The 18,638-nt window shown below is 35.7% G+C and overlaps 1 protein-coding gene across 2 annotated transcripts in view; it reads left to right on the top strand.

Annotated features, from left to right (window-relative positions):
• Positions 1 to 18,638, top strand: part of SEMA3D (semaphorin 3D) — a 218,927-nt gene that overhangs the window by 150,251 nt on the left and 50,038 nt on the right. For both annotated transcript variants that reach the window (XM_070470032.1, XM_070470028.1), the window contains one exon: positions 7,958 to 8,100. In XM_070470032.1, coding sequence (XP_070326133.1) covers positions 7,958 to 8,100 — 143 coding nt within the window. The remainder of the gene's footprint in view (positions 1 to 7,957; positions 8,101 to 18,638) is intronic.

Raw genomic sequence — 18,638 nt, 5'->3', positions numbered from 1 at the left:
TCAAGAATAGCCCTGTGGGCTGGAGGCTACTTTATTGGACAACACAGATATAAAACATTTCCATCATCACAGAAATTTCTATTGGACAGCACTGGTCTAAAGTATACTTTTTATTAATTATGTACATAGCATAATCAGATAGTGCAATACCTGTCACATATCACAGTGCAATCCACAATCATATAATGCAACATGTAAATATTCGTGACTACTTATTTAGCATGTAGATGTGAAACTCACTCTGGGGTTTTGTTCAATTACTAAGAACTGATAGGTACTTGATATTTCAAGTAATGGGGCCAGTGTCAATGTCTAAATACTTTCCTTTATATATTATTGCATCATTGATTACTTTATCTAATCCAATGCCAAAAGACATAAGAAGTATGAATCCTGATTCCTTCTTTGAGAAGTGAATCCATCTAGTAAATCCCTCACCAGGAGGGTGAAAACTTGTGAAAGTGAACGCTATAGCTTTTCTACACAAAGTCTTAGATACTTCCACACTTTTATCAACTTAATCTTAGAACACATAAGGAAAGATACAAGTCAGAGGGTTACTCAAACACATTTGATATTTTTTAATGAGAATTTTGAGATAAAAGTAAGAAGTATGACCATTTGGATAATGAAAACAAACAATGACGCCTCAGTTGCATATGTTTCTGTTTTCTTTCCTGGAGTAGATGAGAACTTTTGTTTTAAAATTTTTATTTCCAACATGTGGAGGCAGTTTTCATTTGAAGTTTCTCTTGGAGTACTGTTGTCTATAAATTGTTTTTCCACACAGAAGGATAACATTTTTCAAAAGTGGTAGGAAAAAGATACTACAAGAAGAAATAAAGGAAAATAAGGAACTCACTATGTCTTAAGTCCTGGAGTAGGTGTGCTCATCTGGATGAAACAATATGCACAAGGAGAAATGAGAGTGATGTGCATTTCAGCAGGCCATATGGGCTTATGCCATTTTCACTTGGCAGTATCTCTTGATGTCATGCTAAAAGTTCATTTGTGAAAATGCACGATTTCAAACCCCATCCCTATTAAGGCATGTGTTTCAAATGGGAAAAATGTACTCTAATAAAGCACAGGTGTCTCTTGGTATGATTTTAAATTATTTAATCCAACTATGCATGTCATATACTGGCGAAATGATATCTATTTTTACATAAGCTTGGCAGCAAGTCAGAAAAGAGTTTATATCATAAAATACTAATATCAATATTCTAAGGCACAGAACCTCAATTGAATCTGTGAGAAAGAAAACTCTCTTAAAACTGGTATTTATTTTTAACTCAAAATTACTTATTATTTAAATCACAGAATAGTGTACTGTTTGATACTAATTTTTTTTTCATAATTAGATTTCTTCACATAATAATAAATATTTGGCTTAAATACTTCCACCACTTAACTTGTTTACAGTACTCCAAAATAGTTTTCTTACAGTAATAATTTTTTACTTGAAAAAGAACCAACATTTAAGAGTCCAATAAAACCACAGTCACTGAATAAACACAGTAAGATCATCTATGTTATATATTAGTTGAAATTTAAAAGAAATATAACTTGGAAAAAATATCTACTCTATTTTGCCCCACTAATATTATAATGAAATTTCTGAAATGGGGACTAGTACCATACTCTAACTTTTGACCTTTTCAAATGGCAATACCTGGCAACAACACCTGGAAAATGTTTTGCATAGCCAGACTCTTCTTTGCATTTCTGCAATAGAATATGAATTAACATGTTTATTTGTATTACTTTTAGGCAGAGTACGTTCCATTCTGTTGTAGAGCTGTGTTTTGTTTGTTGAATTCTGCAAACAAGAGACCACCAATCAGCCCATGTAACTGCTGCTTCCATCTGTGTGTCTGAGGAAAGTTTTACAAACAGCTCTCTCTCTCTCAGTAAAATCCTTTTACCTGTAATGATTTTCTGTTTTAAATCACTGAGATCTCATTTTCTCTCTGAAGAGAGAAGACTGCAAATTTTGTACCACTATGTTATTTTTAAAACTATAAATTTAGCTCAATCATGGGCTTCCATTGTGGCTCAGAGAGTAAAGAATCCATTTGTGAGGTGGAATGGCCGGGTTTGAGCCTTGCATCAGGAAGATTCCCTGGAGAAGGGAATGGAAACCCACTCCAGTATTCTTGCTTGGAGAATCCCATGGATAGAAGAGCCTGTACAGTCCATGGGGTTGCAAAGAGTCAGACATGACTGAGCGACTAACACTTACTATGTTATTTTTAATAGTATAAATTCAACTCAATCATGGCAGTAGTTCTGATACTGAAATTACAAAGGATCATCAGGCTACATGGAGATAACTTCCACTTAAGTTCTATTTAACATTATGATAAATTCTACTTGTGTCATCTCCATTTTAAGCTTATGTATTTGTTGAGATAAAACAAGCCAATTGTATTCCTATCATTTCTGTATCAGTTCAGTTCAGTCACTCAGTTGTATCCAACTCTTTGCCACCCCATGGACTGCAGCACGCCAGGTCTCCCTGTCCATCACCAACTCCTAGAGTTTACCCAAACTGATGTCCATTGAGTCAGTGATGCCATGCAACCATCTCATCCTCTGTCGTCCCCTTCTCTTCCCGCCTTCAATCTTTCCCAGCATGAGGGTCTTTTCAGATGAGTCAGCTCTTCACATCAGGTGGCCAAAGTATTGGAGTTTCAGCTTCAGCATGAGTCCTCCAATGAACACCCAGGTCTGATCTCCTCTAGGATGGACTGGTTGGATATCCTAGCTGTCCAAGGGACTCTAAAGAGTCTTCTCCAACACCACAGTTCAAAAGCGTCAATTCTTCGGTGCTCAGCTTTCTTTATAGTCCAACTCTCACATCCATACATGATCACTGGAAAAACCATAACTTTGACTAGACTGATCTTTGTTGGCAAAGTAATGTCTCTGGTTTTTAATATGCCATCTAGATTGGTCATGACTTTTCTTCCAAGGAGTGAGCATCTTTTAATTTCATGCTTGCAGTCACCATCTGCAGTGATTTTGGAGCCCCCCCAAAATAAAGTCTGCACTGTTTCCACTGTTTCCCCATCTGCTTGCTATGAAGTGATGGGATCAGATGCTATGATCTTAATTTTCTGAATGTTGAGCTTTAAGCCAAATTTTTCACTCTCCTCATTCACTTTCATCAAGAGGGTCTTCTTCACTTTCTGCTTTAAGGGTGGTATCATCTGGATATCTCAGGTTATTGATATTTCTGCTGGCAATTTTGATTCCAGCTTGTGCTTCATCCAGCCCAGCATTTCTCATGATGTACTCAAGTTAAATAATCAGGGTAACGATATATAGCCTTGACGTATTCCTTTCCCTATTTGGAACCAGTATGTTCTTCCATGTCCCGTTCTAACCGTTGCTTTCAGACCTACATACAGATTTCTAAAGAAGCAGGTAAGATGGTCTGGTATTCCCATCTCTTTCAGAATTTTCCATAGTTTATTGTGATCCACACAGTCAAAGGTTTTGGCATAGTTAATAAAGAAGAAACCGATATTTTTCTGGAACTCTCTTGCTTTCTCAATCCAGTGAATGTTGGCAATTTGATCTCTTGTTCCTCTGCCTTTTCTAAATCCAGCTTGAACATCTGGAAGTTCACAGTTCATGCACTGTTGAAGCTTGGCTTGGAGAATCTGAGCATTCTTTACAAGCGTGTGAGATGAGTGCACTTGTGTGGTAGTTTGAGCATTCTTTGGCATTGCCTTTCTTAGGGATTGGAGTGAAAATTGACCTTTTCCAGTTCTGTGGCCACTGCTGAGTTTTCCAAATTTGCTGGCGTATTGAGTGCAGCACTTTCACAGCATCATCTTTCAGGATTTGAAATAGCTCAACTGGAATTCTATCACCTCTACTAGCTTTGTTCGTAGTGATGCTTCTTAAGGCCCACTTGACTTTGCATTCCAGGATGTCTGGCTTTAGGTGAATGATCACACCATCGTGATTATCTGGGTCATGAAGATCTTTTCTGTATAGTTCTTCTGTGTATTCTTGCCACCTCTTCTTAATATCTTCTGCTTCTGTTAGATCCATACAATTTCTGTCCTTTGTTGAGCCCATTTTTGCATGAAATGTTCCCTTGGTATCTCTAATTTTCTTGAAGAGATCTCTCGTCTTTCCCATTCTTTTGTTTTCCTTTATTTCTTTGCACTGATCACTGAGGAAAGCTTTCTTATCTCACCTTGCTATTCTTTGGAACTCTGCATTCAAATGGGTATACCTTTCCTTTTCTCCTTTGCTTTTCACTTCTCTTCTTTTCACAGCTATTTGTAAGGCCTCTTCAGACAGCCATTTTTCTTTTTTGCATTTCCTTTTCTTGGGGATGGTCTTGATCCCTGTCTCCTGCACAATGTCACGAACTTCTGTCCATAGTTCATCAAGCATTCTATAAGATCTAATCCCTTGAATCAATTTGTCACTTCCACTGTATAATTGTAAGGGATTTGATTTAGGTCATACCTGAATGGTCTAGTGGTTTTCCCTACTTTCTTCAATTTAAGTCTGAATTTGGCAATAAGGAGTTCATGATCTGAGCCACAGTCAGCTCCTGGTCTTGTTTTTGCTGACTGTATATAGCTTCTCCATCTTTGACTGTAAAGAATATAATCAATCTGATTTCAGTATTGACCATCTGTCTGGTGATGTCCATGTGTAGAGACTTCTCTTGTGTTGTTGGAAGAGGGTGTTTGCTATGACAAGTTCATTCTCTTGGCAAAACTCTATTAGCCTTTGCCCTGCTTCATTCTTTACTCCAAGGCCAAATTTGCCTGTTACTCCAGCTTTTTCTTGACTTCCTACTTTTGCATTCCAGTCCCCTTATGAAAAGGACATCTTTTTTGGGTGTTAGTTCTAAAAGGTCTTACAGATCTTCAGAGAACCATTCAGCTTTTTCAGCATTACTGGTCGGGGCATAGACTTGGATTACCATAATATTGAATGGTTTGTCTTGGAAACAAACAGAGATCATTCTGTCATTTTTGAGACTGTATCCAAGTACTGCATTTTGGAGTCTTTTGTTGACTATGGTGGCTACTCCATTTCTTCTAAGAGATTTTTGTGCACAGTAGTGGGTATAATGATAATCTGAATTAAACTCACCCATTACAGTCCATTTTAGTTTGCTGATTCCTAAAATGTCAACATTTATTCTTGCCATCTCCTATTTGACCACTTCCAATTTGCCTTGATTCATGGACCTAACATTCCGGTTCCTATGCAATATTGCTATTTACAGCATTGCACTTTGCTTCTATCACCAGTCACATCCACAGCTGGGTGGTGTTTTTGCTTTGGCTCCATCTCTTCATTCTTTCTGGAGTTATTTCTCCACTGATCTCCAGTAGCATATTGGGCACCTAACAACCTGGGGAGTTCATCTTTCTGTATAGTTTCTATTTTATCCCTTTTTTGTCCCAATCTAAATATGAATAATTTGTATTAAAGTCTTCCTTCCTCCTGTCCATCCATGCATCTGCATGAGTGACCTAGTTTTAATGAGTCCTGTCTATGTCCTTTTCCTGTATATGAAATGGCAATCTATGGCAGTGACTCTTAAACCCAAATCCTTGTAAAAATCACCGATAGGGTTTTATTTGTTTTATTTATATATTTTAAAAATACACATGCCAGTGCAGCAGGAGATTTGTATCCAGGTCAATCGCATTTAATTGAGGCATCTGTAAATTCAAAAAGGTGATATATATTATTATCAATACCTGATCTGTGCCTGTGGAAACCCACAATTGGTTGTCCTTTTCTCTACTCATTGTTGCAATCTCTTTTCAAGTCATAGGAAACATCAAGACTGGGCCTTCTTCTTAGCCATATCTTGACCTTATGTCAGTATGCTCTTAATCCAGATTATAACTGAAGCAGAGAGTCAATTCTTGCTGTTTGTGTTCTTTGATCCTCGAAGTTTTTCTTGTTCTAAGTGCCTTTGCATATAGTAGTAATCAAATATATCCTTACTATTCATGAATATGCTAAAATCCTAATGGTACACTTATAAGAAATTTTGTTTCCACAGAGAATTTTTTTTAAAGAAAACATGATATATTTAAATCAAAAATTAATTTGTGACTACAAAAGAATTTTAACTTTTCTCAGGGATTCAAAACTGTTTGTGATGTATCAACAATTTAAAAGCAGGGCTGTTTTTTAAAAACAAAAAGCCTTCAGTAGAATTGTTAATGGACCTGGCTAACTTAAGATTAATTAAAAAAGAAAAATTTTAAAACTACATGATTTTCTAAAATTTAATTTTTGTGTAATTTAGAACCATATCAAAGTGAGATTATTGAGAACATAAAAATCCACTGGAGTTCTAAGTTCCAGGGAAAGAACAGGGAAATAAAGAATAAAAGGGAGAAAGTTCATGCACATACTTCCCACCCACTCCAGTCTTTTTCTCTTAAGGTTTCACATTTAAGCGGAGAAGAGACTGGATGGGAAACCCAGGGTTGACCCAGAGAGCCTGGGATGATAAAGACTGAACTACTCATCGCTTAGAATCAAACATTAACTTTTGTCTGTTGAACGAGTCTATTGTGAAGTCTTGTTTGCTGGGCTATTGATCAACTGTTCTGTATTTGCAGGGACATGGTTTTTAATACTGTGGGGTACCCAGCAATCAGGGCCCTGATCAAAACAAAGGCAGTGTTACTTTTTCACCTCCTACTTGTTATATTTATTTTTGGGAAAACTTGGTTTTCTCTCGCTCCTGCTTCTACTTCCTAAAGAGTGCTCTGTGTTTTCCTCCAGGCATCTTGTATATTCTACTTAATTGAAGTCCTTTATTCCTCCTTAACCAATTTTTGTCTTTGTTTTAATCAAATGATTATTATTAATCAAAATGTTTATTTCTGAACTAGTATCATCCAATTACAGATCTGTTACTTGGTTAACTCCCATTTATATAAAACTAAGACTTAAAAGGCCAAGTACTTTTTAAACAAGGCGTTAGTAACCCAAATTGACTTGTCACTGATGCAACTGCAAAGGAATTAATTGTATTGCCATTATTTTTTTTGCTTGATATGCATCATGGACAGTTTTCCCTGCCGGTACATTTAGAACTGCTTCATTTTTAATAACTACATGTTATACTATTGATAAAAATTGTGTGAATATGCTCAATTTTCCATCATTCTCTTGTTTGTGGCCCTAATAATCATTATTATTATCATCCCAGTCATTTTAATAATGAATAACATTTATTAAATCCTTATTATGTGTCAGGTACTACTGGATTGTAAATGCTTTACATGTATTAATTTACTTGATTATCATATTAGTGAGCCTAGATATGATGATATTGGTAACCTCATATTAGGTATGAGAAAATTGAGGAATAGAGAAGTAAAAAATTTTTTGCATAAGGTTACCTTTCTAGTAAGTGTCAGAGACAGGATATAAACTTGGAAAGGGTGTCCTCAGAACCAACACTGAAGTCAATCCAAGCATTTTACTGGTTGGTTGAATTTTTTTGGCAGTTACACAAACTATAGCAAACAACATCATAATATATCAAAATCTGAGATATATTTATAGTTTTACCTAATCTCTTCATAATGGAAACTGTGGTTAAAAAAGTAATCATAAAAAAGGAAAATATAAAATCAGATTGACTCTCCAGGTTTGAAAAAAGGACTTTATGTGTAATTCAGCTGAATTGAGATAATCATGAATCTTAGCCAGTCATGTTCTCACCTGTCTCTGGAGTCCTAAACAACTTGTTCAAGACTTCTATGTACTAATATCTGTTCCTACTTTGTGTCATGTTTATTTGTGCATATGCCTCACTTCCACATTTCATTCGTATTTTTTATTCTGCTGCTAATTGTTTTACATACAAAAGATACCAGTATTATTGTGGCTGAATTATTTCAGTATTTTAATGTAGAGCTTCTTTTCTTCCAAACAGGAGCAAAATTTATTGGAACTTTCCCCATCCCAGACACCTATAATCCAGATGATGATAAAGTATATTTCTTTTTTCGTGAATCATCTCAAGAAGGGAGTACTTCTGATAAGACCATCCTTTCTCGAGTTGGAAGAGTTTGTAAGGTAAGATATATTTATTTTACTTTAGGCATATGTATATATGTATGAATAATTAACCATGTAATTTTGAAGCTAATCCCATTATTCATAAATGACAGAGTAAATTCATGTTATCTTATACATATAATTTTTGAGATCCAAAAGAATTAAAAATTGTCCATTGTTAAAAATTATTTTTTCCAGTCCCTGAGCTGTTTGCAGGTTTGAGTTAGCTCTGCTTGGCAATTTGCTCCTTTTATTGGTGGGCTATCCCTCTGCCAGTTTTCACTATTCCCAGTAAGACCACTGCATTGTCCTGATCCATGAACGTTAAAATGTTTTGTACATCAAATAATCTTATTTTGAAACAGAAAGTAACAGTATCACTAGCAGAATCATATCCCATATTTTTTATCAAAACACATCACATGTAAAATTATATATTTTTACATAATAAGTTGAAAATGTGGTTATAATCTTACTATTTAGATATTTTCTAGAGCATTAATCTAGAATGCATTAATTAGGTTCTCAGAGAAAAACAGGATAAGAAGGAAACACAAATAAACCAAAAAGCAAAACATTTTGAAGAAAACTGAAATTTTTAATACTACCATTTTGTGAAAATTACAAGAAAACAGAAACTCTATGAAACACTTCCATTTTGTGCCATCAAAGCTGTCATGTAAATAAATACAAGCTTTATAAAATAAAAATACTACTGCAGTCATACTTTACAGCATATTCTTTTGTTAGTTGGATTTATCTTCACTAAAATCACTTTTCTTAAATATCTAGACACCTTCAGCATTAACTCAGTTATTAAGAGGAAGAGCTGTTAACTTAATAAATACTCTCAGCGGGAAGGTTTCTTTGGTCTTGTACAAACTTTTCATTTTCTTCCATCTGAGCCTATCACTTTTTTTCTCAACCTGTGCCCTCGGGCTTTTGAACACTTCCAGGGACAGAAATACAAACCTTCATTGCCCTTAACAGTGCTAATGAAAACACGGTTTTTGAAAGAGGCCAAACTTGTGAGTGCAGATCATTCTTTATCTAGTGTTCTAGCCAGTAATGCTGTCTCCCATTGATCCCTTCACCCCCAGGGGACAGTCTCTGAAAAGCATCCTCATTCTTTCAGAGTCTTAAGAAGTCACAGTCATTTCTCTTGAAGTCTCTCTCCTGGAGATGAATGGCCATTGCTTGGAGCAGTCGTAGTGTGTGAGTGTACTGAAGCATGCCTTAGAACAACAGTACCCCAGCCTGGAGGCTGTGCTGTGGATGGACATCATTTGTGTAAATGAACCACAAGAAGTATGTCATAAGAGATGTACAACAGTTAGATGTATTTTAAGAGTCACTTTGTGATGAACACATATAAAAAGTATTAGCTTTGTGAACCAGTCCAATACTTATTTCTTGATAGGTCGATTCTATTTGATAGAAATTTGTTTATAACAAAGTCAGGTTTTTACCCTCATATTAAATATATTGAAAGTTAACTTCAGAGGTGGAGAAATACACAGGTTGCCCCATTTATAAATTTGTATTATAAAAATATAATCCAGACTTTAAGTATCAGCATGGGTTATTTATGAACAAACTCCTATAGAACTGAAAAAACAGACTAAAATATGTCTTTCCATCACAAAAAACTTCCCCGACCACACAGCGAGATTTTACCATGCTATTGTGTTTGGATAAAAAAAGCTAACAAATTGTAAGATCAAATAAGGACGACGTGTGATGGATGAATTTCCTTAAAAAAAAAAAAAGAGATAATAGAGGTTATTCTTAAATTGATGCATCTCTTTACTCAATCCCTGTCTTCAGTTAGCACCTTCTTCAGAATTTCCTGCTACACATATGATCCACTGGTCAGTGTTTACAATATTTGGTTCTAAATGCATCTTTGTAATTTCTTAATTTCTTTCCTGCCCTGTCCAAGTTTCTACTAATTTACCTAATAGTTTAGGATCAGCTTAGTAAAAAGTGAGCACTCCTAAGTAAATATTTCACTGACAAGATTAAAAATGATTTGAAATCTTAAAAAAAAGTCCTGCAAAAGAATAACAAGTTTAATTAAAAAAAAAAAAAAGCTATTGAGCATCATCATTGTTGCTGTTATACATTATTTTCACATAAAAATTATTTTTGTGACATTTTTGGGAATATATGTATTTGTTTCTTTTTTTTTTTTTACTCCATGAGGTTATTATAATACTGTTTTTCTGTTTTCAACAAATAGTAACATAATGTATACCTGTGCTGTAAAACAAAATGATGTTCAATTAACAAAGATCTAAGAAGGAAAAGAGCATGCAAGAGAGAGTTAAGAGTAACTGTGTCCTCTGTGCTGAATTTACAAAGCTTTTCAGTAACATAAGAGTCCTTTATACTATTTGTTCCACTAGGATATCCTTATTCCACAAGGATATTTTTTGGGAAATATCAAGCTTTTGTTGTTCTTGCTGTTATTGTTTTGTTTTCTTTTGGGGGGGCTTCCTTGGTAGCTCAGCTGGTCAAGAGTCTGCCTGCAGTGCAGGAGACCCCAGTTCAATTCTTGGGTTGGGAAGATCTGCTGGAGAAGGGATAGGCTACCCACTCCAGTATTCTTGGTTTTCCCTGGTAGCTCAGGTGGTAAAGAATCTGTCCGCAGTGCAGGCAGATTCCCTGGAGAAGGGAATAGCTACCTACTCCAGTATTCTGGTCTAGATAATTCCATGGACTATACAGATCACAAAGAGTCAGACATGACTGAGAGACTTTCATTTTCAGTTTTACCTGAGAACCTTCAGCCCAGTGAAAAACTTGACAATTTAAGAGCTCCCTACCTCTACAGCTACTAAAGTAAAAGTTGTTTTATTGACCTGACAAAGGAATTACTATTAGACTGAGTGGTAGAGGAATCAGATATCAAATTGCCAACATCCGCTGGATCATTGAAAAAGCAATAGAGTTCCAGAAAAACATCTATTTCTGCTTTATTGACTGCCAAAGGCTTTGACAGTGTGGATCATAATAAACTGTGGAAAATTCTGAAAGAGATGGGAATACCAGACCACCTGACCTGCCTCTTGAGAAACCTGTATGCAGGTCAGGAAGCAAGAGTTAGAACTGGACATGGAACAACAGACTGGTTCCAAATAGGAAAAGGAGTACGTCAAGGCTGTATATTGTCACCCTGCTTATTTAGCTTATATGCAGTGTACATCATGAGAAATGCTGGGCTGGATGAAGCACAAGCTAGAATCAAGATTGCCAGCAGAAATATCAATAGCCTGAGATATGCAGATGACACCACCCTTACGGAAGAAAGTGAAGAAGAACTAAAGAGCCTCTTGATGAAAGTGAAAGAGGAGAGTGAAAAAGTTGGCTTAAAGCTCAACAATGAGGAAACTAAGATCATGGCATCTGGTCCCATCACTTCATGGCAAGTAGATGGGGAAACAGTGGAAACAGTGACAGACTGAAAAATCACTGCAGATGGTGACTACAGCCCTGAAATTAAAAAATGCTTACTCCTTGGAAGGAAAGTTTTGACCAAACTAGATAGCATATTAAAAAGCAGAGACATTACTTTGTCAACAAAGGTTCGTCCATCTAGTCAAGACTAGTCAAGGCTATGGTTTTTCCAGTAGTCATGTATGGATGTGAGAGTTGGACTATAAAGAAAGCTGAGCACAGAAGAATTGATGCTTTTGAAGTGTGGTTTGGAGAAGACTCTTGAGAGTCTCTTGGACTGCAAGGAGATCCAATCAGTCCATCCTAAAGGAGATCAGTCCTGGGTGTTCATTGGAAGGACTGATGCTGAAGCTGAAATTCCAATCCTTTGACCACCTGATGCGAACTGACTCATTGGAAAAGACCCTGTTGCTGGGAAATATTGAGGGAGGGAGGAGAAGGGGATGACAGAGGATGAGATGGTTGGATGGCATCACCGACCCAATAGACATGGCTTTGGGTAGACTCTGGGAGTTGGTGATGGACAGGGAGGGATGGCGTGCTGCGGTTCATGTGCTTATTAGTGATCACATATGCCTCATATGACTACTATAGCTAAGGAACTTAATTTTGGGTGTTATTTAATTTTAATTAATTGCAATTTAAATAGCCTTGTATGACTGAGTGACTTAACTGACTGAGTGGTATATTGTGATTGGCAGGGAGGAGGTTTTGGAAATAGGCAAAATTATACAAAAATGAACAAAGGACTGTTTACAGGATAAGGGTGAATCTTTTTTAACCCATTCCTTTATTATTTTATTATTTCATTATTTCAACAACAAAACATAAGTTCTGTGCAAACTGCAGTACACTAGATGCTGGGAGGTACACAGTTGAGGGTAATTGAGATACAAGCAGATAATCACAATGCAATGTGATCAAGGTCAGACTGAGAACTCTCTGCATTCCATGAAGCCTAATAAATAAGCGGTAGGAGGACTACACCAATGGCAGGAGAGGAGGATAGGCATTTCAGGCAGCCTTGTGACAAAATACATTTTGTTTACAAAACAATGATATCTTGTTGTCAGTGGAAATTGAGAGATGGTGGGTAGCAATGTTATTTCTTAAATTGTGGTTAATTGGAAGATAAACAGTATTATTTTCATATTAAGGAGTTTCAATTCTATCATGCAGACAATGAGAAGTTATAAATGTTTTTAGGAAGAGAAGTGACCTCTAGGTATTTAGCAGTTCTTTGAGGAATGTATCTGTATTGAGAAATATTTGTGACTGAGAGACCTGTTAGGTAGTTTCCCAAAGAAAGTAGGAATGAAGAAATACAGGTAAGTTCAAGAGATATTTCTAAAATAGAATGTATGTGGATTTCTAACAGGTCCTAAATTTACTACCACTCTTTTATTAATTGCCTGATGTGGAAAGTGGTTGTCCAGTAGAACTTTCTGCAATGATGGGAATGTTCTGTATCTAAACTCTACAGCATAGTAGCCATGTGGCTATTAATGATCACATATGCCTAATATGACTAATATAGCTAAGGACCTTAATTTTTGGTGTTATTTAATTTTAATTAATTGCAATTTAAATAGCCTTGTATGGCTAGTGGCTACAATATAAATATAGACTATCAAAACATTTATTTACTTAACACATTTATTGGTAAACAGCCCTCTACAGGGTGTTTCTAAGCAATAGTCTGATAGAAGTTTAAAAAAATCACTCTTGGACTCACTGAGCTTATAACCTAGTGCATGATATCTGAATGAAACAAGAAAGCACATAATTAGATTAACACATAATTGGAAGCTGTGATAAATGCTATAATAGAAAAATCACAGGGTGCAATTAGGAAAAATAAGTAAACTTTAGATTGGAAATGGAGGGTCTTTCTGAGAAACTGACTTTTGAATCAGATGATAAAAATGATTAGGAAGTTGCAGGGCAAAGATGACAGGGATGATGAACATCACAGGCAGAAGGAAAAGCACATGTGAAATCTCAGAGGTGGGAAAAAGCACTTAAGTAAAAAGAGGTTTACTGTGATTGGAGCAAAATAGATGCATTGAAAATTAGCAGGATAGTGGTCATTTCCTTTTAAACCGTGTATAAAATTTCACCAGTCTTCAGAAGTCTTATTTCCTCTGACCATAATTAGAATTGACTGATACTGCAGGCATTGACTCCATGATGAATATGAAAGGCTGCAATAACTTCCTATCTTACTAGATCCTCCATGCATTTTAATTATCCCTTACTGCTGTTCCGGAGACCTTGATACTAGTCGTGTAGTCCTATACTCTTAGTAACTGTGGTTTCCAGAAGATAAGGCAGATATTAGGAAAATGCACAAAGAGATACATTCTGATATGTAAGATAAGAAACACCAAGAAAAGTTTATGGGCATAAATGTTATATTTGAACATACTGAACTTGATGTTCTCAGTTATGCTGCCATAATCACCAGTTGAAAATATAAAACCTGAGACTCAGTAGTGTTTAGATTCATGAATGTGGAAATCACCAGTGTATTGGTAGTTCTTGAAGTCATGGAAATGTCTGAAATTGCCCAGGAAGATTTGTAGTACAAGATCAAAGGGCGAGGACAAAATCCTGAGGGATAATAACATTTGAGAAAGAGCAGAGTGAAATGTCCACAAAGGCACTGAGAAAAAATAGTTTGATAGCAGGTAGAGAACTGGACAAGAATGCTGTCACAAGTCAGGGATAAAAACTGTTCCAAGAAGAAAGCAGTTGTCAGTAATGTCAGACACCGACATGTCTGACATTGTCAGGTATAACTATGACTAAAATTCAGGTACTAGTTTTGGCAGTAAGAATATAATCAGGAACTTTTGCCCAAATGATATGTATCATTTGCCCAATTTAAAGTGAAATCTAGGCTTACACCTCTGCTGCGCTTTTTCTAGCTCAGTTTCTTAGCCTAGATAATGAGGACACTCAACTCTCCCATGACTGGTTTACCACACAAATGAAAGGCTTAAGTGGGATCACATGAATTTGGATATGACAGATACAGAGGAAAGTACTAGAAAACAAGGGCTACTTATCCAGCATTCAAGCAGTTAACCATCTAAGAGATTGACATGTAAATAATGTGAGTACATGATCATACTGTCTTGAGTTGCATGTCAAAAATCATGTATACACACATGTCATATGTACACATTTTTGGAGTCAGATCAATTAACTGCTTAGGAGTGTAAGATAATAGTGTGTGTTTATTATGGGGGGTTTGGTGGTGGTGAGAGGCAGATTAGTTACTAAGAAGAGATGGTATTTTACTAGTTTTAAATGTTAAAATTACTATTATTACTTTCCCATCATTTTAAGCAATATTTGTGCTTTGAGGATGGATCTTATTTCTGCATAGAGTCAAGGAATGTGCAGACATCTCCTTGTGGCTCAGATGGTAAAGAATCTGCCTGCAATGCGGTAGACCTGGGTTCAATCCTTGGGTTGGAAAGTTCCCCCGGAGAAGGGAATGGCAACCTGCTCCAGTATTCTTGCCTGGAAAATCTCATAGACAGAGGAGCTTGGTGGAGTACAGTCCATGGGGTCACAAAGAGTCAAACATGACTGAGCAGCTAACACCCACTGGTGAAAATTATGTGAACAATTTAAACAATGCAAATTTTGAACAAAAAATAGGAACAGAGAGATTCAGTAAATAGTAAAGAAACTCACCTAGAAGATAATTTCTTAGGGTGCTATTGATCAATGACCGCCTCAGAAGAGTAAGTACCTTTATCCAAAGAATCTCTTTCAAACAGAGTACGATTATCATTATAAATGACAGTAAATCTAATGAATTGTTTTCCAGTAGTGTCACTACTTTCTAGTCAAACTACTTCAGTTTTCTCAAATTTAAAATAAGGTGTTTAGCCTAGAGTGTTTTCTAAAGTTTTTGCCAGGCTCTATAATTTTTGGATTTGAACAGTCAGTATTTTCAAGTACTAAATGGTACACCTTATACCCTGGACTGCTCTCATGATGGTAAATTACACAGATCTTTGAGGTGAGATAATAAATGCTAACTGAAAGAGTAGGTGAAACTGCATGAAATAAACCTTCTGAAAAGATTTATGTCTATTTACTTTGCAAGCTAGTCCTTTCTGATGTGATGTTTATTATTGTGTGTGTGTATCTGTCTGTCTGTGTTTCTTTTCAAAACCCACCCTGTAATGTGTGGAGATACCAGCCATGTTAGTGGAGCTTGCTCGCAACTTTCTGCCTCAAGTTTGTTTTGCATTATTTTTGGATTCTATTCATTTTTGGAAAGGTCTATTAGCTTACTTATGCTAGCCCACTCCAGATTCCAGCTGCAGGTTGTGCCAGTTCTCTTTTTGTCCTGCGGTATTTCCTTTTGTCCACGCCAGGAATTCAGCTTGGATGGACCTTTCACATAACTTGCCTGGGGGTCTAATTAATAGCCCTTTTGCTTCGATTCTACTTGCATTGTCTATTTTGATATATGGTCCTATTTGGACAATTACTGCCTTTGAAGGTTTGTGTTTTTAGGCTGATGACACTTTTGTATTTATCGATCTCCCCCTTGTTGTCTTTTTTTTTTTTTTGCTTACTTACAGCTTGTTGCTTACAACCTAAATGAGAGATTTAGAGCCCAGAGTTACAGATGGGCTTTTGCTTCACTTCCATCTGTCTTCCTGTCAGAAATTCCTAGGCAAGGGTTTATACTGTTGGCTATAGCTTTTTTACTTTTTTTTAATTTAATGAACTCTGATCCTACCTGAAAAAGACTGCTGAATGTGCCTAGATTTGCCTAAATTTAATCTGTTAAATCTTCTTAGACAGTGATTTTTTTGAACACAGTGTATTACCCGAGTCCTGCATTTCTAATAATCTTTATGAAGTAGTTAGAAAAACATGTTCTCCATTTTGGTTCTCCAACAACAAATCAAAAACAATCATCTCTCAACACTAGAGTTCTTTTCAAAATAAAAAAAGAAAAGAAATTTTTTTCTTGAAAGCCTATTCAGAAGTTATCCTTTAAAAACCACTGTGTTTAATACCTGTCATCCAAGTTTTTTGTTTGTTTTTCCCTCTCCCCTTTGAGATATTCGAATTTCCCTAGTTTTGCTTCTTTTTCTACTAAAGTATTTCAAGATTATTAGTAGATAAATAGAAGACTCATTATTATTTTCCTTTTCTGATTTTATTTTTAGTGGTCATAACTTGTTTTGTGATCTCAATAAAATAGTTAAAGGAAACATAGCTAGGACATATTGTTGAAGAAGTCAAATGCTGAAAAGGAAAGTAAAACATAGTTCTTTCATTTGGTTCAGTGTGTTTCACGTCACTATTTTCCATGAGTTCTTTAATATATCAGAATATCCTCATTTAAGCTCTTCCTCGCAGCATAACAATGTATTTTAATATATATGGTATGTCTTTCTAATTAGTCTCCTGGGAATCTTACTCTGGGTTTGACTTTTTATTTCTACCACATGATGATCATAGTTTCAAGCCTCTAAATAGGCCATCCTGCATTTGGATTACCCTTATCATTATTGACATATATAGCCTATATAGATCATCTATATTGTTTACAGAGTTTCTAAATTTTGCCCCTAGAATAATTCGGTGAAGAGAGAGGCACCCAGAGAGAAATACATTGAACAATTGCTCTGAAATGTTAGTTACTCTGATCTTATCTCCAGAATTTCTTGGCACAAATGGGTAATTTGAAGCTCTATCTCAACACAAGATTATTTAAAACCTGCAAGGTACAGCTGTTATTATAAATGACAAATCAGATACAGAATATGAGTGATGATGTTTTAAAATATTATTCAACAGGCATTAAAGACACAGAAGTATTAACTTGCCTTAATATTTTTATATTTGTAAAAAGGATCAATAGAAAGCCTGTATATTTGTCTCAATGTGATAGTGTCAGTTATAGAAAAACAAGTGTCTTGTATTTTATTATTTAGGTCATACTTCAGAAGAAAGTGGGTAGTGTTAGCTCAAGATAAAATATCTGATTATAAATGTTATTGACAGCTAGAATGGGGGAGAGGGGTGCACAAACATGCATGGATTATGGTTTTTAAAGTGCTTCAGGGAATTGCATTCTCTTGTCTGCACAAAGATGCGGACAGTTCCATTAGGCAAAATAACTTTTAAGCAAAGGAGAATTTATAACCTCTGACTTAACCATCAAACTGTTTTTCTTAAGTGTTTAAGATGTTTATTTATTTGAAAAGTCTGGTGTCCTTCAAATTTAAATAATTAATATGGTTACAGATTTCTGAATGCACATCTGCATTTTAATTGAATACACTGCATTCAATGTTCACAAATGTCTTGGAGATTTCATTGATTTACAGAATCTTCAGGATTTAAGAGCATAGGAGCTGAACAGCAGTTAATACATTTCCTAAGAGCTTCTGTTTCTCAGTATAAAGGTGAACATGACAATATTTATAAAGTGTTGAGAGATCCTTGGAGAGGATGCTATACAGAGATAAAATCATGTTTAACAGATGAACCCAGCATAGTGACCTAAAGGTCAAAAGATACACTCAATAAAAGTTCATGTGTGACAGCTTGTAGCTACCTCTATGTGTCCATGTAAGATTTATAAGGACTTGAGTTTGCTGTGACAGAAGAAGGAAAATGGAATCACCATTAACCTGCCTCCTGACTGATCTCCCCATTAGGAGATTCCAGGATTAGAAAATCATAGTGTTTTATAATATGCAGCTATCACCCAATCAAATGATTCAGAGATATTCTATTTTAAACTGCACAAAGATTGTGAATTGTTTTTCATTTTTAAAATTTTTGGTTTTCATTAATCACTTTAAAATTAAGAAATATGGCAAACATATAAAAAACTATAGAGAATGAAAAAACAGGCACCTTCTACACTCACTACCCACATTGTACACATGTGGTTGGGCTTGTTTACATTTAATTTCATTGCTACTTTCATCTGCATCTTTGTGGAGAGGATGGCAAGGCTCTTAGCAGTCTGACCACAAAGAAGCTGTGGAGCGGAGACACACAGAATTGACCAGTGACTAAAAGCTGTTGATTTTGACATCTCA

Source organism: Odocoileus virginianus, chromosome 1, assembly GCF_023699985.2.
Source record: "Odocoileus virginianus isolate 20LAN1187 ecotype Illinois chromosome 1, Ovbor_1.2, whole genome shotgun sequence".
Taxonomy (NCBI): domain Eukaryota; kingdom Metazoa; phylum Chordata; class Mammalia; order Artiodactyla; family Cervidae; genus Odocoileus; species Odocoileus virginianus.
This window is presented reverse-complemented; position numbering and strand designations above follow the sequence as displayed.